Source organism: Crotalus tigris, unplaced genomic scaffold (assembly GCF_016545835.1).
Source record: "Crotalus tigris isolate CLP2741 ecotype Arizona unplaced genomic scaffold, ASM1654583v1 scf7180000019151.395998, whole genome shotgun sequence".
NCBI lineage: Eukaryota > Metazoa > Chordata > Lepidosauria > Squamata > Viperidae > Crotalus > Crotalus tigris.
The window spans coordinates 76789-101014 of record NW_024097403.1 but is presented as its reverse complement, the minus strand read 5'-3'; the positions used below and the strand labels follow the sequence as shown (position 1 = coordinate 101014).

At 37.6% G+C, this 24226-nt stretch overlaps 1 protein-coding gene across 6 annotated transcripts in view; it reads right to left on the bottom strand.

Annotated features, from left to right (window-relative positions):
• The window catches only part of SLC4A10 (solute carrier family 4 member 10), a 165755-nt gene that overhangs the window by 125162 nt on the left and 16367 nt on the right, over positions 1–24226 (bottom strand). For 5 of the 6 annotated variants that reach the window (XM_039360050.1, XM_039360051.1, XM_039360052.1 and 2 more), the window contains exon 2: positions 10283–10375. The exons of the other annotated variant lie outside the window; for it this stretch is intronic. In XM_039360050.1, the coding sequence (XP_039215984.1) occupies positions 10283–10375 (93 nt within the window). The remainder of the gene's footprint in view (positions 1–10282; positions 10376–24226) is intronic. 6 annotated transcript variants of the gene reach the window in all.

Genomic DNA, 24226 nt, shown 5'->3' with positions numbered 1-24226 from the left:
TGCTTCCCGTTCTGTGGGAGCCACAGAGCCCACTCTACATGGGGCTGCACAGGGTGGGCGGTGGTGCTGGCAGGGCAGCTGCAGGCAGGGTGTGTGGATGGCAGGCCGCCCCTCGGGGCCGGAGCCGGCGTGGCTGGTGCTTTGGGAGCCGCGGGACCCACTCTGCATTTATCATATTATAGTGTAATCTGTATTATTGTTGCAATGAATAAAATGTTTCTTTTATGTACGATATTTTTTTCTTCAATGTATTTGTGTCCTCCTTTTCATTGTAAAAAAGTTGATCACCTTACTTTGAGGGAAGTTAGCCCAGAGAAGGAAATATTAAAAATATATTTTCCCCAAAAGGATTTTTTTAAACCAAATCTAGCCCCAAATCTATCTCTCTGCCCCAAGCAAGAGCTAGCCCCATACAAATGCAGATGTAAGACCATCAGAAAGTTGAAGCCAGAGCAATCAAGAAGACAAAGAGAAAATTGCATGCCCCACCCAAACTCTAGGAGTCATTAGCCCCATCACCTGGGAAGCAGGATATGATAATAGGATTAAACCACAGATATCAAGGCCTAGAAAAACACTCAGAAATAGCCTCAAGGTTCATGCCACAGGAACAGGAAACTATTCCAAACGAGGCTAGAGGGGGTATAAAAACCTACTGCCCATGTGCTCAACTCCTCTTTCTTCTCCTCTGCTCCTTCTTGCAAGGACCATCTTTCTGCTTATTCAATAAACTGTAACCTTCTTCCCAAAGCAGTCACCATGTTGCTTATTTATTCCCGGCTTGGATGAACCAGGATGAAGACTTACTTCTGACACCTCTGATCTACTCCCCTAAGGAATCACACATCTTAGGGCCATAGCAAGGAGGAGCAACAGTTGTCATTGTAGGAGCACATCCAGTGGTGGGATTCAGCCAGTTCGCACCACTTCAGCCAAACTGGTAGGTAATTTTTTGTTGCCCAGGCCCAGAATGGACTTCCAGAAGTGGCATCCACAAGAGAACTGGTTGTTCACATATTTAAATCCCACCACTGAGCACATCCCCACCACTCCAGCCCTCGCAGTTTGGTGCAGTACTTTGATGGAGCAGGAAATGCCCCCCCCCCCGCCCCGCCTTGGCTACCCCACCTAAGTATGCGATGAGGTGCAATGTTGGCTGCCCTACTAGCCCCTGCTGTTCCATTGGATGTGAGGCAGGTCATTAATTCATACAACCCTACTGTTTTCATGTTTTGTTTGTGATTTCCCAGGATCAAATGGAAAGTGGGGACATTGTAGGAAGGGAAATCTTCCTTGGATCTTTCCTTCACCAAGTGTAGCTTTTTCTCTCTCTTTTTTTTTAACCAATTCATTTATTGTTCTACAATCATTTTATGGTGGGAAAATAAACCTCAGTGTTTATTCTATTTGCATTCCCACATCTCCCTCCAGAGCATTTTGTATATATCGGATGATGATACATCTTGTCAACACAGCACCCCATTCTGACTAATAAAAAAATTAATCTTACAAAATTCAAGGAAGATTTCTCCACGTATACAGTATATGTGGGTGTTTTGTGTGTGTATGTGGAGAGAGAGAGAGAGAGAGAGAAAGTCTCCCACATTCAAACCCAATACTCCTGTTATCCTACTTATTCTTATCCTATCCCAACCAACAAATGCATGCCTGCATCTAAACCAAAGGGTGTGAGATACTGTATGGCAATATGCTAAAATACTGAAAATTCAATATTCAGAAAATAAATCTGTATTTCCTTTTTGTGAAACTTCTCTTCCTGAGAAGGCTGACATATCACAAGTTTACTTTTCTTGCTATATCCAGAAGCAGTGAGAATAGAATTTCTCTTGGATTTGCCATTAGAGATTAACTAAGAAGGCTCAGCATTTTATGGGTGGATATTAGAGAGTTATTGGTAAAATGAATTCCAATATGAATTTCCACCTTAGCCTTACTTGGAGAAAACAAGAGAAGTATTAGAAAAAAAGTCAGCATTTAAAAGAGCTATATAGTTCATTTATCCCGCTCAAGGGAGAATTTGCTTTTTCAAACCATAAAAGAGTTGTATTGGTATTGTAAGAAATTACACTCTTCATTAGCTGGTTGCTGACAGAGGTGGGGAAAAATATGGGAAGTGTAAGGAAACAACCTTTCCTTCCTGTCCTCCACAATTCAAAGGGTTGTTAGTGGTTTACAAGATACGGAAAAACAGAACTAAAACAACCATGGCATGTCTAATTAAAATATCTAAAATCAACTTTATATAAATTTTAATCGATGGCTAATCTTACACTAAGCATGCACTATAAGAATCTCAGTTTTTAGCACTTTTTACTTATAAGTGCAGTCAGAGGGCTCAGTCCAATTTCAACTGCAGGGCTACATTGAAGGGTTGGTATGCTACTGAAAAGCAATGACTACGCACCCTTCTCTTCCCAGACATGGGTTTCTCCCAAAATGATTGTGCAGGTCAGACAGATTCCATTTGAAGTAAGCAGTCTTGAGAACTGAACAATCAGATACAGAGACTGCTCTTTAGAATAGAGCTCGTTTCAAAATAAAGTTGAAAGTAGAGTAGAACCTCTGAAGAAAACCAATATTTAAGAAGGGTGGGAGGCGTCTGGATTATGTATTTATATATTTCCTTGTTTAGGATTTTATGCCACTTTAATCTCAGTATTGTAAACAGCTAAGATTACTGAAATAGGCCTACCCACACACTATGCTATTATAATGAAATAATTTCATAATATTCAGTGGTGGGATTCAAATATGTGAACAACCGGTTCTCTGAGTGGATGCCGCTTCCGGAAGTCCATTCTGGGCCTGGGCAACAAAAAATTAGCTACCGGTTCTGCTGAAGTGGTGTGAACTGGCTGAATCCCACCACTGATAATATTCCATCAACCTCAGGAAGAGGTCATTCATGCATTCATTTCATTCTCCAGGGCCCTGTGGAACAGCTGGGCCTTGAGTGCCCTCAATAACAGCAATTGGGACAGAGTCAGCTTTGTCTCCAAGGCTAGGTTGTCCAGAAGAGCAAACTCATCCCTGGGTCCTCGTGTTATTACCCTGGAGTCAGAGAGCTTCTGAATCGACCATCATTAAACCTCATCTAGACTAACAGTCTTTGGATATTGGGAACAATTTCAATGCTTCTCCTGATTGGCTCAGGGGAAGCCTCTTCTTCAGCATACAGATGATACCTCAGCCTGCATTAGCATATGATCTTTCCTAGTGACTTCACGTAGATATAAAACAGTAATGGAGAGAATGCAGAGCCTTGTGTCACCCCATATTGGAATTCCAAGGGCTCAAACACTCCCTGCCAACACCATTTACTGATATTGCTCACAGCCTGTTCAGGAGAAAACAATCCACTGCAATGCACTGCAAAAGTTTATCAACTTCAAAATAATCAGACATATCAGATTCACAATACAAATTGGAAGGGACAGTTAAAAGGGCAGAATGAAGAGTCAAAGAGTTTTATAGGCGGAAACTCTATCAAGATGCAAAATAACCCACATAAACAAAGACATTCAACAGAAATAAAAGTCTTGTGCCTAAAGTGCAATAGTTATCACACACTGCTGCTGCATCTAAAAGTACTATTGCAGAAAGCATTAACATGGATGACTAAAGTTAGTCACGATCTTACTTCCCAAGATCAATCAATCTATTCATACATCCTACTTACATAATTGAAAATAAGTTGTATCATCATGTTATATTGTAACTCAAAAGAGAATACGGATATAACTCTTTTCAGCATTAACTGTCTTTTGAGATTGACCTTAACATGATTTGCCATCACTTCATTTTAGAATTTATTTACATTATTCCTCCTTGCCTTGGATTTATTTACATTCCACCATTGTGTTCAGTGCACAAAAGGCAACCAGCCATAAAGCTTTTGAACATCTGAGCCAGTTTTAATGAAACCAGCATCCAAAATGTGCATTTTGTGGTGCCAATTTTCTGTTTATGATGTCAGTGTTTGCAAGGGAGTTCTTTAATGTTTTCAAATTACATGATGACACAACACAGCATCCATTGATATCAGTCTGAAACTCATAAATGAAAACTATGCTAATTTATTTTGCTCAACAAAAGGAAATTTCTCCATTTGAACTGAACATACAATAAATAAACCCAAGGAAACATAAATACACAATAATAATGGAAACAGTATTTCAGAAAAACACTAATTTATGCTCCTGGGGCCTTGGATACGAAAAACTTTTTGTATGTATTATTCTGCTTATCTGAAAAATTGATCTTGGTTAATTTCTGGTTTATTCCAAAGGTGCTTTTTTCTAAAAGGCAACTGGAGTTTCTTGTTTTTTTTTCTTTGAAAATGTTTCGCTTCTCACCCAAGAAGCCTCTTGGAAAAATGCGCCTTTGGGACAACCATGGTTATCCCTGGATGACTGAGAATCTCTATAGACAGTCTGATTTGTTCAGTAAGCCACAATGATAAGAAATCACACTTTAATCTGGAGAATATATTCTCCGTATTAAAAAGAGTTTTGGAAGCTTATCTCACTTATTCTTAGATGGCTCTGTAATGTCTAGTACAGTGGTTCTCAATCTTTTTAATGCCGTGACCCCCAACCGGTCGTAAGTTGAGGACTACTCAACTGGTGCAGCACCGTTTGCAGAATGGAACTTTTGGCGGGCTCAGCAGGGCAGAGACAGCCTGGACAATTCCTATTGGCTTTTGAAAGCCAATAGAATTAGACTCTATTCAAGAGAGTCTATTCTATTGGCTTTCAAAAGCCAATAGAATAAAAGGGAGTAGCACAGCTAAGGAAAAGGGAAAAAAATGGCGGACTGCGTTGTTTGGCGACCCCCGTGAAATGGTCGTTCGACCCCAAATGGGGTCCCGACCCACAGGTTGAGAACCACTGGTCTAGTATCTTTCTGACCTTAATCATCTCCTTGTAACTTTTAGCAGAGGTCACATTTTTGCTTGCTTAGACCAGACAGCTCTTCTAATATCATGGGTATGCACATGTATATACATTTTCTTCTTCTTTCCTAATGCAACATATCCAATTCTCTCTAACTTGTATTGGAAGACTCATTACTGACAATGTGAACAGAATTCAGAGCAGCAAATCATTGTAATAATTGACTCAATACAAATCAATGCATGGCAGGTTGAAAATGTTTTTGCATAGGAATATAAACTTAACATGTTGCAAAGAATATACTGAACATACATTAAAATATTATTAGGTTCATCAGTCAAGTGATATAGTTAAATATTATTGCAGTGAATTGCTAGTTTGAGAGCCACTACTATTTGCAGACCTTTGTAGCCCATAAGGAGGGGGCTGCCCCCATCGCAGCTAATTGGAGGAAAATAACTATACCTGTTAAAATACGGCATTATTGGGGGGCTTTGGGGAAAACATGTCAGGGAAATAAGGGGGATAAGATCTATAGCCACACTCAAATATTGCCATCCATGAATTCCCCACCCTCAAAATTTATTCCTCAACCTACCAAGAATGATAGCAAAAAGAAGGGCAAGTGGAATCAGGATTCTGGTGATTGGAAGTGGATTGTGGCTTCTTAAAGATGCCAGACACAATAACAGATTCATATATCACCATAAATCATGGTTTGTTTTAACTATGGGCTGGTGGATACATCAGAGAGGTTTGACGAATGCACAGATGATAACCAAGGCTGGGATCACACATTAGATTAAAGCACAAACTAGCAAATCTCATTCTAAATCAGCATGACACTGTATACAGCTAATGTGTGTCCCATCATTAATCCCTGCCATATTCTTAATCCCTATCATATAACCATTATTAAAAACAGGCATTACTTTACTGTAATAGAAAACATTGACACACAGGCTGGAAGCAACATTCTAGAATCTACAGTAACATCCTTCATTGGCTAACAATAACACCTTCTGGGAATATAAAATAATACCTTTTGGGGACAAGAAATTTATTTATTTATTTATGAGACTTATATACCGCTTTAAGTGCAAGCACTCTCTAAGCGGTGTACACCAGTAAGCAATGTATTTATATATTTACATTGCCCCCAACAATCTGGGTCCTCATTTTACCTACCTCAGAAGGATGGAAGGCTGAGTCAACCTTGAGCCGGTGAGATTTGAACCGCTGACCTGCTGAACACAGTCAGCTAAAGTGGCCTACAGTACTGCACTCTAACTGCTGCGCCACCTCGGCTCATATAATACTAGATTAGTACACCCTTATAAAAGATAATGTCAAATCATGTTGCTTCAAGTATAAAGAAAGGTGAAAATACAATGAAGTTAACATTGGACCGGGTGCTAGTGCATGGTCTATGAATTATATCCATTTAGCTGTATAAGATGTTCTTGTACTGGGTTTCCAAGAAGTTAGGTAGACCTCCTCTACTTGGAGCAGGAAGGCAGACTGAATCATTCAAGTTACGCTATACTGTAGATAGGACAAGTTTCATCATTATCAATGAGGATGATTGGAGGGGTATAATAATTTTGGAGAATCAAATATACAAGAGGATCAAATTTCGTTGCCGATGTCATTATGATGCAATGAAAGTACAAATGGGTAGATCTCTATGCAAGGATTTTCATCAGAAGGAATATCAGTAGGAAGGGTAGACAAGAGGTTCACTCCATAAATACCAGAAGGTGTCACCTATAGCCAGGAGATTTATCTTGTCCTGCCTGGAAAAACATAGGCATTAATTGTTTCCCGAGATGGAGGCAGATCAATCTTGGGATTGCCTCAGTAGGATTTGATAAGAGCTATAACTTTGGGAAGCAGCCCTCTATTTGTGAGTGGTTGACTGCTACCTCTGATTTTTCCCCCTCAATATATGAATTATAGATAAAGATTGAATGTAGGACCCACCAATTTCATACCTGTAATGTAAGATGTAAAAGATATGAAAATGGAGTGGACTTCTCACTTGTTTGTTTAACAATTATACATACACATACATACCCAACTCATGCACAGCTAACTCCTGGCAGCTTATAATAGCCCTATTATAGGAGATTCTGATCTGGGATGTGGCAAGAATCCTAGACCACATGAATGCCAATAGTAGCATGTAGAAACTAAGGAAACACCTTGGTGAAAAATCAGCCACTTGCAGGGGATGGAACTGGAAGTTTTGCACCATTTAACCCCAATAAATCAAAGGTGTTCAGTTTTAGCTATGTATGAAGAGTAGAGGAACCTTGGATGTTTAAGACTCTCCAGAGGACAGATTCTCTGTTGGAACAACACTGGCAATAGCATGCCTTGGATCTGTGTGTCATTAAGGCTATGTTGATGCCTAACTCCTTCTTGGAATACAACCATTGTACTCACATACATGGTTGGAATTTTAATCCCCAAAGTGATTCAGACATTACTGCTGCTGATCCTTTGTAACCCACATAAAAGATTCATGACCTTACAAGCAAGCAAAAGTACAGAGCTGCACAGAAAGTAACTCCATTTTAGTATAAAACTTAATTCCAGTATTAACAGTTGAGGATCAGGTGGCACCTTGGAATGAAGCATGACATCAATTTATAGTTTTTTTTATCAAATAAAATTTCCAAACTAGCAAAAGGATCTCTCTCTGAGACTCTTCATTTTTTTCAAAAAGGCAAAATTGTCCTTTCAGATACTGTTCGAATTACTTCTGCACTGAGAGGAAGGCGTAATGCCAAGACATGTTAATAATACACATCATCATCTGCTCCAGGAAGTCCATTGACTCACCTGGCAGCTTGCTTTGAAACCCTCACCATAGCTGGTAGCTTACCAGAAGCAGAATTTCCTTCTCTCAACCCTCAATAAAACTCAGTATTTTGATGACTTTTCATGTTCACCACAAGCTAGCATAATGGCTAACCAGAACACAGTCAGCAAATGGTGGACAAGTGAGTCACACACAAAAAAGTGCCCCCAAAATCATAGTAATTGCAGTTGCTTTCAAACACCACCAGGAATAATCAGAACCAAACATCTGGGAAAACAAGGCCTCTACACCAGACATGTCAAACTCACAATGTCATGTGACTTCGCATGACGTATCGGAGCTTTTTCACCATTACCAGCAATGGGGTGGGTGTGGTTTCCCAATGATGTGTCCGACCCTTGGGCTGGCAGTTTGACACCCCTGCTCTATACTGTATCATAGTGCTGAGAAACTGCTTAATTCAAAAGGTCTGTTCAGGAATACAAGTAGTTGATTTGCAACCATCCCCTTTTGACCAAAGTTACAACAGCACTGAAAAAAGCAACTTATAACTATTCTTCACATTTACAACCATTACAGTATGCTTGTGGTCATGTGATCAAAAATCAGATGCTTGGCAACTGGCATGTATCTATGAATGTCGCAGTGTCCCAGGAGCACATGATCACCATTTGCAACCTTCTGACAAGCAAAGTCATTGGGATAACCAAATTCACTTAACAACTGTGCTACTTACTTAACCGCAGCAATTCACTTAACAACTGTGGTTAAAAGGTCATAAAATGAGGAAAATTCACTTAACAACAGCTTAGCAATGGAGATTTTAAACAATGGAGATTTTGAGGTCATAAGTCAAGGACTACTTGTAACCTGTTATGCTCGGGCAGGGCCAGAGATCTTTGGCATTTAGGGAGCAATCTGAGCATGGTAAAGGATGTTGACTTTCTACTTTGCTGCTGCAGCCAGGGAAGCCAGTCTTGACTCTCAGTTTCACTGGGTCCTCACTAAAAACAAACCCTTAGCATTTGATTGCAGCTTGATTCTTGGCTTCTCTATTTATTTGTTCTTTCAGATGCTGTTCTCCTGAGTAGTTTGTTTTGCATTCTGAACTTGGATTGGATTTATGACCTTGAGGTTAGACCGACAAATTTATCCTAGATAACACACTGCCATTAGTGAGGTTGGGTGCCATCAACCCACTTCTCTCCCAGTTTGACTTCACAGCCAAGGGCTCAGAGAATTAAGCCCCTTGCTCACCAAGAAGGGCAGAAGCAAGATAAGCAGCCATTTGGCCAACTGATGGACAGAAACAATGTATAACCAGCTGTGCTCCATTTAGCTGTGAAGTGGAAAGACCAAAAATAAGCTGATGTCCTCAGAGTTTTCTATGATCTGCAATGCTTTACTGCTGCTTGTTGTATTGTATGAGCAGCAGGTATTTATCATGTGGTAGGATGCAATGTTTCATCATCTAAAATTGCACTGACTGGAACTATTTGTCGGCTAGCATAGCAAAGCTTTACACACTTACGAAGTGGATCAGTATCAACTATTAGTTCTATATCCAACTGTAGATAATTGGTTCTATAAATCTAAAAGCAAAGCAAAAGCCATGCTAGTAATATAAGTCCAATCCACTAATTCTAGAAGGACATATGTGTTAGCCTGCTGCAATGAAAAAACAAATAGCAATAGCACTTAGACTTATATACCACTTTAAAGTGCTTTACAGCCCTCTCTAAGTGGTTTACAGAGCCACCATATTACCCCCAACAATCTGGGTCTTCATTGTACCGACCTCGGAAGGATGGAAGGCTGAGTTAACCTTGAGCCAGTGAGACTCGAACCACCAAACTGCAGGAAGCCATCAGTCAGCAGAAGAAGCCTGCAGTACTACATTCTAACCACTGCGACACAACAGCTCATAAACAAATCTTATGATACCTTAAAAATTGACACTTTTTTTTACAGATTATGTTGAGATCTAAGCACAGTTTAGATCTGGCTTCCTAGATATCTCATTAAATTAAAATCAAAGAACAAGTAAATGTTCTTAGTAAAAGACCATATGGAAAGTAAAGTTAGAGGAAAGAGTTCATGCAGCCATTTTACTTTTACATAAGCATAAAAGCCCATAATAATTTAGCTCTATCTCTCATCCAAATAATATACTCTATAAAATGGCTGAAATCTGGAATGCTGAAGACATGCTTTTATCAGAGAAACATTTGAAAAATATGATTGGAATTGGAGTTTTCTTGAACTTCCAGTCTGCAAGCTAAGCAGGCAAAATGTGTTTATTGCTCTTTCCAGAGAATCACTGTAGACATCCGAATATATTCTGTCTGGGAAGAGGATTTTGCTTATCATATTTCACCTGCACTGATGTAGTTACCTAGTTTGGTAATGAAACGTCTGCTAGAAGAAAAACAAGCTCAGACGATATCAACAAATCAATCCTGAGCTACTGATATTCTCCACTATTGCAACCAGAAACAATTCAGACATCAAATAATCTTATTCCCAGGGTGATCCTTACCATGAAGTGATAAGCTGTTGAGTTTGGACAGCAGATTCCAGAGGGGGGACCATTCTCCTGCCTCCAGTCTTCATCTTTGTGCTCCTCTAATAACTGCATGGAAGAAGGGGTGATTGTAGCATGTTGCTTCGGGAACAAACATAGCAAAGACAAACATTACTGACTCCACAGGAAAAGTTACTGCCTGTTATGACAAAGGGTCAGATGGTATGAGTAGCCATTTCGGTATTTATGAAACAACCCTCATAGTTCTTATTTTCCTGAAGGTTAGTGGACATATCATAAAAGAACAGAGTATGGTTGGATATACACATTGTACTAAATCATAATTTAATTACAATTTCTGGAACAAGACACATTTGTTAGGGTCTTTACATCACAGATCATGGTTTACAATGCATTACGGCTCAGCATAATATCTTCACTCATCCTTGGATATGCCCTGTCTACTGAAGTACAGAAAAATACACAAAGGTCTCAGACCCACATAATAATATATTATCCTTTAGTACATCATAATAATAAGTCATTATTTAGTACAGGAATAGCCAACTTGTCTTTGGCCAAGGCCACTCTAATAACTGATAAATGATTGACAATCAAATTATAAAGAAGTAATCAGAATATAAAGATATTTGCAGTCCCTGAAAATCTGTCAGTATTAAATAAATTTCAAAGCTACATCCATTGACCTCTGAGCCACAGTTAGTGGTTCGTAGCCAGGAACCTTAAAAGTTTTCAGTGTCACTGAAAAATGTTTTAGAGAAACAGAAATAGAAGAAGACTGACAAAGAAATTTTAAGCACAATATCATATCATACAAATTCTCAAAATTCAGTTCAGCTCTCAAAAGGAAACTTGATGCTGTATTAGTGTGAACGCCTGTTCAGACTACCGTATTGTTATAATAAATGTGCAAGCACTGAAAATACATGAAAATACATTTTAAAATTTATTTATACATCTAATTGCATGCCACCTATTCAAAGGCCACTTACACTCACTGTGAATCTTAAGATGCATTTTTTAACATCTACATTACAATGACCCAAACCCAGGCTAATAAACTAAAATTATTTTCTTCAGGGATAGATTCAAACTCCACACACATTTATCCATAAATAAAATATATTGTATCCCCTGTGTTTTAAAGAGTGACTCCACAAAGTACATGTTTTCTTTTTCTTCTTTTTTTTTAAACCCACTCTATGTTGTATTATTATTTATTTTTGTTTGGAACTGATAGCTAAGATTTGCTGCTTAGCAACATGCTAAATCATTTCAGATTGCCAACAGCTTGTTTTTCTTCTGTTTTAATTAAAGGAGCCTTATCTTTTTAGGGAGTGGGCTTTCCAGACATGCTGGGGGGAATTGCTAACACTTTGGAAGATACTCTCAACATTCAAAAGGATCTTGACAGAATTGAGCACTACAGCCTCTCCAACAAGATGCAGTTCAGTGGAGAAAAGTAAGGTCCTGCACTTAGGCAGGAACAACCAAATGCACAAAAATAGGTAGTACCTGGCTCAATAGTAGTAACTGTGAGAGAGATCTAGTCACTGAAATGACTTATGACCATTTTTCACACGTATGACCATTGCAGCATGCCCAGGGTCATGTGATTTATATTTGGATGCTTTGCAACTGATTCATATTTATGATGGTCACAGTGTCCCAGGGTCATGTGATCCCCTTTTGCAACCTTTTGACAAGCAAAAACTTGACCCCAATCAAAAACTTGATGAACCCCCCCCCAAAAGGAAAAAAGTGATAAAGTACAGGTAGTCCTCGACTTACCCCTGCAGCTCCTGAGGACTCTCTCACAGTAAGTCCTGCGCTGCGCTTTAGCTCGTTCCCTCCTCCGCTACACTTGGCTAGGCTGGGCAGGGCCGTGTACCACCTGCCAAGTGCCAATGTACCACTGGTGGTACTTGTACCACTGGTTGAAAAGCCCTGTGTTAGACTATCAGAGGAGTGAAGGGGGGATACTTGTCTTCTAGAACTCGAGGGCCCATCATAGAGATGAGGATTGACTTATTCTCCAAAGCACCAGAGGGCAGGGAAAGAAGTAATGGATGAAAACTTATTAAAAAGAGATCCATCCTAGAAGTAAGAAGAATTTTTCTCTTAAGTGTGAGCAATTAATCACTGGAATATCTCGCCTCCTGGAATTGTAGCTGCTCCATTGCTGGAGGTTTTAAAAAATAGACTGGATAACCATTTGACTGGAATGGTATAAGATCTCCTGTCTTGAGCAAGGGTCTGGACTAGAAGATCTCCAAGATCTCAGCCCTATGATGCTAGGTTCTTTGTTACTTTTCATACATAACTGGGGCAGAAGCTTAGACCTGGCGGTTCGGTCAGCCACTGTTTTTCTGTAGAGGTGTCAATTATAACCTTGATCTTGTCAGCAGGTGCCAACTTACAGATTCTTCCTCCATCACTCTTCTTTTTTCAATCAGTCACACTACATAAGATGTTATTTTGTACCAGCTCCAGGGGCAAAAATGCCGTTTATCTGCTCACTGTTGGTTCTCTTTCTCTTCTGCTAATTCACAGTATGTTATTCATTTTTTGCTTTCTCTGCCTGGGGCTTCTGTAAGAATTCAAACCACCCTTGCCTTCAGGTTGGAGGAAGAGGGAACGTGCATTTAGGGGGGAAAAAAACCTCAATTTTACAAAGCTTGTTCACACAGCTTTCAGAAATATCCACAGGAAATGGCACAGAAGACAGCTGCAGTTTCAGAAGGCAAAGTGCTTTGCTTATAAGGACCATTTATGTCCTCCCCACCCCCACCCCTCCACACTAGAAAGATGTCAGAATTTTGGGGTATAGTTTTCATAACAATGCAGCAAACTGCCAGGCAAATTATTTTAAAAACTCCAAGAGGACCATTGTTATTTTTAAAATGGCAATGTGCCAGGCATTAGCATTATTTTAAAAATGACAGATCTGCTTAGAGTTCCAGAAAGTTCAGGCAGATTGTACTTCCCTTAATCCCTTCCTCCATTCTGTTATATGCAGACAAAGATCCTCTGGCTTAGAAAGCGCAGGAAGCAATTTTCCAAGTAGTTTTTAGGATAAGCTGGATTTTGTAACTGGAGAAACGTCTTATGGCAGCCATTTTATAAACAGGACAGTTTTTCCCCATTTTGTGAGATTGCCTGAAACATTTATTCAAGATTCAGACATCTCTAGACCTAAAACACTGCCTAACAGTCAACTGGTATGGTAGAAAGATCTTGTATCCATTGAACCAACATTTTCAACCTCAACTTCAGCTCTGTTGCTCCAAAGAGGAGTTGAACTAAGGAGCAGAAGGTTAAAAATAAGGTGACCAACTGTCCTCCTTTAGGAGAGGACAGTCCTCCTTTTGTAAGTTCTATCCTCCCTTGAAAAGTGTCCTCCTACATGTCCTCCTTTTCGATATTTGAAGACTAATCTGCAGGGCTTTTTTTTCTCATAGAACACTCAGAATGGCGTTCCGGCACCATTTTTTAATGGTTTTTTTTTCAACTTTTGCATGAGCTGTGCTACTCCCCCTATTGGCTTTTGAAAGCCAATAGGAATTGCTGCTGAGCACGCCAAAACACCTGGCTGGCAAACTTTGCACGTGCAAGTTGTTGTGTCCTGAGCCTGCAAATGCAGGCTCGGGACGTTGCAATGGTCCCAGGCATTGCAGAAGCTTCCAGGGACCAGACTGTGCGGCGCCAGCTTTGTGTGCATGCGCAAGGCGTGAAAAGCGCCTGTTTTGTTGCCATTGTGTCTGGGGATCTGGTCATATAAAAAGAGGCCTGCGTGTCTTTGTTCATTGTTGGTGTTTTGGCTGAAAATGAAATAAAGAGTTGTTCCTTACAAGATGTGTCTTCATCATTCGCCATTATTGGAAGGACTTAACACAAGTTGTCTGCAGCAAAGGTGCATTGGCAGGAACTTTGCATGCCTCCCTGCTACCCAAGTACACCATCTCCTATTTAGTCCCGAAGATACCTGGAGGTATCTTCCATTTAGGTATGGAAAAATCAAAAAAGAGGAAATGCCATTTCAACGATAAATTGAATAAGGAATTTCCATTCATCATATCAAAGAAGGATAACATTTTTCTGCAATATTTGCAGCGGAGAATTTTGTATTGCAGTTGGGGGCATAGCAGCTATTACGAAATACTTGACCACCAAAAAACATAAGCAATCATCAGATGCATCTACTTCCAGTTATAAAGTAACAAGTTTTTTTAAAACTTCAAAGTATTCTGAAGATGAAAAACAGTTAGCTGCAATGGAGGGAACATTTGCATTCCATATCATACCATAATTCACAATCAAAGTTTTCGTAGTATGGATTGTACAACTAAATTATTGAAAAAGTTTCACGATGCTAAATTTTCATGCGCCAGGACAAAATGTGAGGCTATTATTAAATCATTATTAAATTTAAAATTAAATTTAAAAATTACTGTGACAAAATACTTACAGAAGACTTGGAAACTGCAGCATTTGTATCAGTTTTATCTAATGCATCCAATCATAATGAAACTAAATTGTATCCAATACTAGTAAGATATTTTAATGTTACCAAGGGCATTAAAGTAAAAATTTTAAATTTAGAATCCATTGAGGGCGAAACTACTGAAATTTTGTCAAACCATCTATACAGAGTAATAAATGAAAACAATTTGAAATCCAAAGTTTTTCACTAACAGCTGATAATACAAACACAAATTCTGGTAGAGGAAGATGCAAAGGGGTGAATAATGTGTATGTAAAATTACAAGATTTACTCCAAAAGAAAATACTAGGAATAGGTTGTAATGCACATATTTTGTCAAATGCAATCAACATGGCGTCATGTACCATGCCAATTGAAGTAGAAGTAATAATAATTACAATTTATTTGTATTTTAGTTGTTTTACTGTTCGTGTGGCTACTTTAAAACAATTTTGTGAAGAAGTGAATGTTCAATACAAAAAACTTTTAGGATATTCAAAAGTTAGATGGCTTGCTCTAACACCTGCTATAGAGCATGTTCTACAATTATTTGAGCCTCTCCGTTCATATTTTTTAAGTTTAGACAAATGTCCTAAAATCCTGGAATTATTTTTCAATAATGAAATATCTGAGATATTAATGTATTTTGTACATAATCAAGCATCTATTTTTCACAAAACGATTCAAAAGATTGAAGGTGAACACATTTCAGCTACAGAAGATTAACATTTTGAATGACTTTATTCTTCAATATAAAATCGATTTGAAGAAAAATTTCTTCCTTTAGTTATAAAAAGAAAATTGTCAGACTTAGAGGAATCAAATCCGGGCATAACAGAAAAGTTTATCAAAGAAGTGCAGAATTTTTACCAAACATGTTTTCAATATATCGAAGAATGGTCTGAAACAAACATCACAAGAAATAACAGTTTTCAATGGTGTTTTTTGACTTCATCACAAGTATGTTGGACCGATATTGAATCTTGTGTTGAGTTTTTATCTAAAGACATGCCAGACATTAAAACAGACGACAATTGTCTCTTTAAAGAAATTAGAAGACTGAATGTATTTTTAAATTCTGAAAAATTAATACAATGGGAAAATAAACATGTTGAAATTGATAAAAGATGGATGGAAATATTCAGCCATTTCAAAAATGAACATATTCCATGTGAAAATTTATTTATTCTTGTTCAATTTATGTTGTGCTGTCCTGGAACTAATGCAGCAGTTGAAAGGGTTTTTTCAATTGCTAATGATTTTTGGAAAAGTGAGAAATCGAGATTGAATGTTGATACTCTAGCTGCAGCACTTGCTGTAAAATTCAATATGAAGGATATTTCTTGTTCAGATATTTCCAATATATTGTTAGAAGATGATACATTGACAAAAAATATTCATTCAATGGAAAAGTACTCATTTAAATAATAATTAATAGGCATGTAAGCATAATTACAATATAAAATGTTATTGTTACAAATGTTTTTTATTATGCATTTATCATATTATAGTGTATTCTGTATTATTGTTGCAATGAATAAAATGTTTCTTTTATTTACGATATTTTTTTCTTCAATTTATTTGTGTCCTTTTCATTGTAAAAAAATTAGTTACCTTATTAAAAAGAGAGTTTGGATAAACATTAGGATAAATCTCCTAATTTTGCACTAAAACACATGCAACTGTGGAGCAGACTGATTTACAAAAGAAATCATAATATTTAAAATTGAAATCTAATCCTTTTATTTAAATCCAAATTTGAAACAGATATTTCATAAAAATGAACCTAACTTAAAAATACAGATGTGAACAAGACTTCTAACTGTACTTTGTCCTACTTCCTACTGGTAATATGGATGTGAAATGAGACAAACTCTAGCAAATTTCTCTCTAAAGCAAAAAAAAAAAAAAAAAGATAAAGGAACAGAGAATTTTAGAACTGGGCAAGATTGCAAAGTTTGGGTACGAATGCAAGGGATATGATTAAGGAACAAAATTAGAAAATCTTTTAAAGAAATGTTAAAGAAATTCACACCAGTGAACTGATAGAAATCAAATATTTGATTTCTGGGATTATTAAAGTAGTAATTCATTTTTAGCAGCAGCAGCTTCTTCCATTGATGTATATAAAATGTATTTTTTCCTTTGGAGTAATTCATTAAAATTAAGAAATGGTTTGGGAACCAAAACAGCAGGAATATTTGCCTTCCTTTCCAGATTCTGAATAAAAAAGTAGACACAAAGGAAGAATTCTGAATGCACGAGCACCACACAATTATCACATGCCCAAACTGCCCAAGTTTTGCTTTTAAAACACATCTTTAATTAATTTAGTTTTGTTAAATAATTATATTTGTATTGCTTATTGGAAAAACAAAAAAACTAGAACTATACTAAAATGAGGGTTGTAGAATAGCACAGCCAAAATATCCTCTGGTTCAAATCCTTCCTATAATTTCACAAGTATATTTGCTTGACACCGAGGTACTGTAATCGTTCTATTTTTCAAATGGAAATTAAACTGAAGTATTCAGATTGTTCTTTAATATGGTCATTCTAGTTAGAAATAAAATTTATATTTCTCTATCCAAGGTTATGCCAAAGTACAAGAATTCATTTTACTGAAATTGATAATAGGATCTTCCAGAGTAATGTGGAAACTGTGCTTTAAATCAGCGGATCCAGGGGAGGGCCGTGGTTTCACACACTACTTAGATCTCGCACATGCGCAGATGAAGCTTTGCTTGTTTATGCAGCTCGGTTCCTATCAGGCTGCAGACCAGTACCCATACGCTACCTGGGGATTGGGGACCCTGCTTTAAATAATTGAAACTGAATCTTCCCAACTTGTAATTTAAATTAAATCTGTTCTGCATCTTTGGGAGAAGGGAGGGGGTCTTTTCATCCCAAATTTAAGAAAGACTATCAGAGACGCTTAATTCAAATATTTCTGAACTGAGTGGGGAATGGATTTGATGATGTATAAGTTCCCTTCCAAACCTACGACTTTATAACAAATAGAATGCAGTATTTGAACAAACATGGTTAGAACAATTCAGAAATGTCTACTTTTCAGTTTTAAAACTGCAATTTGAAAAAAGCAGTATTATAATTCAATACTGGGAAATGGATATCAATGGGGAGACGGGGGCAGCAAATGACAACACACCCATCATGGTATCATCATGCAAATGATATAATTTGACTAGTTACATCAAACAATGTGATGTAATCACATGATTTCTGTCATTTGCATGATTAAGTGTTGTAATCTTGATGTTATCATGGCTTGCTATGGAAATTTCAGAGCTTTTGAATAGTGAGGTAATTATGATTATATCACAAACCAGAAGCCTGGTCACAGTAATATTTTCAAAATAGCAGATTAAGGATTGTATATAGGAACATTATGTTCCATTAAAAAGTATGCAGAGGAAGAAATGCTAGGTAACCCCAACAGCAAACTCAGACATGTTCAAGATAGAACACACTAACTATAATCAACCAGCATTGTTCTATACAACATTCATCCGTTAACATTTTCTTAAAATTAAACTATGTACCAAAGGTTTCCATAGCAATAAAAAGTCACTCTATTTCAGTTTTCAAGGGTGAAATACATATTTATGGGTGAAAGTGTATCTACCAACATTTCAGAATCTATACAAGCAAATTTATTTTGCTTTTTCTTTTCATCATATACAGTATTCTGTTTTTAAAACTATGGTGGGGCAGTCTTCAATCAAACTAGCTCCCCAGTTAATTAATTAAATATGTTTACTTCATTGTGTTTACAGAGAACCTTGGACAGTCCTATTCTGGTAACTGTGGCAAATATTATACATTACCTTTATGACGGAGCCAAATTCACAGCAGATAGAGTAAAATCGCCCTCCCCATCCAAATTAGCATGGGCAGCACTCATACATGCTGCTGCCCATCAATTTCATAAATGAGTGGCTCTCAATCTTCATATATTTTAAATCCCACCAATTTCAACTGGAAAATACATTTATAATTTGTGCTTCATACAATGCTTCAAAATTATAGCAGCACGTGTACAAACAAATGAAAATCCCAGTCATTGCTCCAGTTGAGTTTCCATTGTTCCTAACTGGTGACAGGAAGAAGATAAATCATCCACAGATAAAATGGCATTAAATGTGCTTGCCAAGGAGCCCTGAATGAGGAACGGAAAAGAGACAAAGAAAAATAGTCTGTGGGCTCATCCACTTTCTTCTTGCTCCAGCATAATAAGGATGGATAATTTACCAACTACCATGGACAGGAAGAAACAATACTGTCTGTTTCTCTGTTCCTAGGCTGCTAGGAAGTTTTATTGCTCACATCAGAAGTAGCGTTTTCCCTTCTCTGCTGTTGCAAAGTAGGGCACAGTGGTTTACCTGCTGCCCCTCATTCCATCTTAGACAAATGCCTCCATTCCGATTGGCTTGGCCTCAGTCCCAGCTTTCTGCCTTTAATGACCATTTTGTACAAGGCAATCGATCTGCCTGCCATGAAAGGCTAGACCTTTGGGTCTTTTTCCCCTGGATCCAGTAGCTGAACAATAAAAGACAGTCCTTTTCTTTTATCTTTTTAACAAGTTCAAATAAAGGGCCATTTGTTTGGGTGAAATTAACAAAAGTACTCCCAAGTTTTATCTTCTGCTCCAAATGATAGGAAGAACTGTAAAACTTTTTTCCCTTTTCCCACCAGTCCTCAAAATACTTGCCCAGAGAAGGGAAAGCAGATGGTGCTTCTTCTCCAGGATGGATGGGAGGAGAGGAGGAGCAGGAACTGTGCAACTAGTCTGGACCATCCTGACCATCCCTGTGGCCAAATAGGAGAAATGGAGCTGAAATCCAGAAAAAAATTCTTAATCCAACTTCATTTTCCAGCTAATTTGCCCGTGGGAGACAAGGAATTCAAGATTGCAGCACAAAAATCTCCATCAGGAACAGCATGAAATTGATCAGAGCAACTTAACTGATTTCATCTGTTTTGAATCAAGGAGTTTTCTGAGACCAGAAAAATGCTGCAGCATCACTTTTAAAAATATAATAGGAAATTTATCAGCATTATAAAAATATACCCGTATTATCTCTCTTAGGGCAACTGATGTATATTAATGTACAAAAGCATTCGTTACTTAAGCATCTGCATTTTGATTGTTTCATCAATTACATTTAAATGCATTTGCAGCTTAGAAAAAAAACCCAAACATCAAAACTGCTTCTCTGAGGTTTTAAAAGAACTGTGTGACAACAAAGAGCAAACTGGCAAAATTCATCTTCCTCTCCCATATAAGCATTTCATGATTGAACAGTATTCCTGAATTTCAAGAATAAATTCAGAAAAACTTCCAGGTTACAAACTCTTTTATCCATGTGTTCCTGAGAAGTAAGGTGAAGGCAAGGAGAACAGAGAACAAAAAGTCCAAGCTATTTCCACTCTTCGTTTCCAAGCGAGATAACTTCCTTCACAAACTTTTTTTCATGAAGTTAAAAAATTTCTTCACAAATTAAGAAAATGAGGGAAGGAAGTATTCCACACAGAAGAACAACATACACTTCAGAAGTCTTTCCAACATCTAGTTAGTCGAACGCTACCATATGTTACTTTTGTTCACATTCAAATGTACTGGGTGCAGAATTAATGAATGCATTGTTTGATTGGTGCAGACATCAAGCCTATTAATAAAGGCCTATATTAGAATTGATTTGAAGAACAATTCCCAAATGATGGCTGAGAACTGACAGACGGCTGTGGGAGTTTTGTCAGAGAGTTGTTAGAATGCCTGCAGTGTGTCTGGGAAACAGTACTGAAAAAGAAACTCAGGAACAGAATCTTCCAGGTCATCATTAATAAATGATAATTCCTAAACAAATATAATCATTCCATTTATAGTAGTAAAGTAAAGTTGGAAGGGACCTTGGAGGTCATCTAGTCCAACCCCCTGCTCAGGCAGGAAACCCTACACCATTTCGGACAAATGGCTGTCCAGTCTCTTCTTAAAAACTTCCAGTGTTGGAGCATTTACTGCTTCTGGAGGCAGGCTGTTCCACTGATTAATTGTTCTCACTGTCAGGAAGTTTCTCCTTAGTTCTAGGTTGCTTCTCTCCTTGATTAGTTTCCACCCGTTGCTTCTTGTCCTGCCTTCAGGTGCTTTGGAAAATAGCTTAATTCCCTCTTCTTTATGGCAGCCCCTGAGATATTGGAATACTGCTATCATGTCCCCCCTTGTCCTTCTCTTTGTTAAACTAGACATACCCAATTCTAGCAATCGTTCCTTATGTTTGCCATGGGTGTCTGAGGAAGGAGTCTAGCAACAAGACTGAACAAAGGTATTGCTTCCAGGGGCATCAGGGGTCAGCTAAAAATGACTACATCTAAAGATGTCCTCATTACTGTGTAAAGAACATGAGTTGCTGTTTCAGGAATGAAATGACATAAAGATATTTTGAGCTTCAGAAGTATTCTCCTTTTCCTTTAAGTACCCACATTCTAAGAAACCGTTGGTAAACAGATTCACAAGAATGTTTTAAGTGTGTTTTCAAAGCCATACCCAGGTAGTCTAAGCTTATTTCTTGGAAGTCAATTCAATTATAAGGGTACTTTTTATTTCAACATAATTATATTATTAGAAACTTACTACAATATAACACTTCGGATTTTACTTGACTAGTTTTTCTGCCTTTGAGAAATATCAGTCTTTGGAACCACTGGATTATGCTTTAGATGGGCTTTAAACATGTCCAGAGCCCGTGCTTTGAACTCAATGAATGGTTATTTGCACCTGACAGTTGTATGGATTGGGTGATTGTTGCTCTCCCACACATTTGGGTTTTTATGTTATTTCATTTATATTTGTTGTTTTATATACTGTTGTATAGTTTTTAATGGTCATCGTGCTGTACATGCTCAGAATACATTTTTGGTGGGTGGTTATGTAAGCATACTGAATAATAAATAGATATAAAAATATAATTCCCAGAATCCTTTGAGAAAACTTATCATGGGTGAAGTGGTATAAAACAACCATAGATTTGTAGCCTAGACAGGTTATTTTAGTTTTGGAACAATGTATCTGTAGTTGTATGAAAAAACAATGTGCAAATACATATCCATAATGTCCATGCTTTTTCCAACAAAAATGTACATTAAGAAGGGTTCAGATTTGAATCAAAGAAGGGCATACTGTAAGTGGGTTACAAAATAGACAGAAATGAAAACATCTGTAGTTGTGGGAGAACATAATGCCATATTGCTAGCATCTGAGTCAATTCCACCAAGCCTAACAAGAGCCACATCAGAGAAAAGTTGTAAGATGAGCATTTGAATAACATCTCCTCTTTTATATAGAATTTCCACATTCTTAATTTAATTACCAACATTTTTAAAGAGATAAAGCTTAAAACTGAAATTACCATTTATTTTATATGCATACCAGCTATAATGCTCCAGTGTTCACAATATAATAAGATAATGCAAAAGAAAATTCCCATTTTACAGCCTGATTCTCAGTGGCCTATGTTATGATTTACAGTAACATATATGCTCAGTTATTAGTAACTTACAAACAGATATATAAGTATTGAATGACCTGGTTGTTCATGATTGCCATGTACCTCCTCTCTATGTGTCCTCCAATCATTATTCTTCCAAATAAAGGCAAAATCCCAATAGCTGTGAGAGATCTCTAAAGGATCTATTTGTTTTGCTGCTATCACCCACTCCTTTTATTTTTTTCCTCTATGTCTCTGGGATGACATGACTAGAACATAGGAAGGATACAACAATATTAAATACAACATTATATTAAATAATTCAACAGCTTCACATAATATTATCCCTATCTACTCTCTATCCATCCACCCATCTAGCCCCAATCTCTCTGACACATGGAGGTTTTCTTAAGCTAGAACTCTGAGATTCCTCCAGATCGGTCTTTCATCCACAGCTCCCCAATCCCTCTCTCATCAGTTCCTCTCCCACCTCCAAAATATAACTAGAAGGAAGAGCCCTCGGTTATCTTGTTTTAATTGACAGTTCCACCACCCAATCATCACAATACTAAATAAAAATTAGTCATAGGTAAATAAATCACAATAATTGACAACAGTTGGCTGATCTTGCAAAAGCTACCCCAGGTTAGACCTTATTAGTACTTGGATGGAAACTACTAACAAACTATAATTGTGGCAAGGAGATTTTTGCTCAGCTTTGAAAAACATGGTAGATCCAGGAGAGCAATAATGATGAACTCACAAGTACATGAGATGGGTCAATTCTCCAGCAATAAGTAGTGGTGACTCAAGGACTGGAGGGAGCTGGATGGTCAACCTATAGACCTGAGCTCTGTGGCGGCTCAGGCTTTTGTTTTTTGTAACTTGGGACAATACTAGTTCTTCGAAGTTGTTTTGCTGAACTTCTTTATATATAAAATGTTGCAGATTGTGAAATATATCTAGAGTGACCCACTCTAAACTGTATTTGTTCAGGGATCAGGGAATGGAGATTTGGAGGGTAGTGTGTACATGTGACTTTGGAGTTGGCTTACCCACAGCAGCATAGTACTCCTCAGGCTGCTGAGAATCCACAGAAACAGTTAGGGAAGGCCCTGGGATCTGTCGTGAGGGTAAAAGTGGATTGATGGGTTCTATAGCCCAGATGGGGTTAGTGATGGTTGAGGTTGGAGCATAGTTGGAAGGAAAAGAGAGGGCACACAGTATAGTCAAGATCACGATACTCAGAGGAAGATATGGAGGACACCCTTAAGGTTACAGTGGGACAGATTGTTGAAACAATCCCAACTTATCTCTTTACTTTTCTCCCCCGAAACCAGGTCACTGGATCTTAGATGGTATACTTTGGTTCTGCTATTGGATACCAGGTTACTATTAATGACTATCCTCATTTATGATTTGGAGACACATGAATGCTAAAAGCTAATGGTTTGCACATCAATACAACTTAATAAAATATCTTGCTAGTCCAAAAACTATTTATTAAAAATCTATTAGATTTTGTTATCTGAGTCGTAGCAAAATATTGCATCCAATGGTGATTTTGTATAATCAGAAAACACTTCTATACATCTAAGATGACCATCCAACTTTTTATAATTTTCCCTATCCTGCTTATAAGTCAGTTTCCACAAACCTTGAATGTTTTGTATTCAAGAAGCTGTAGTAGATTGGGAGCAGGGGGAAATCTATAAACATCAAAATTATACCTTGTACAAATGGATTTATTTACAGGTAACATAACATTCATCGATAGATAGATAGATAGATAGATAGATAGATAGATAGATAGATAGATAGATAGATAGACAGACAGACAGACAGACAGACAGATAGATATTTGCAGTTTATTAATTTATTTGCAGTTAAGTTAACACTGATTTATTTGCAATTACCATATCATCATTCTTTGATACATTTCAGTATATT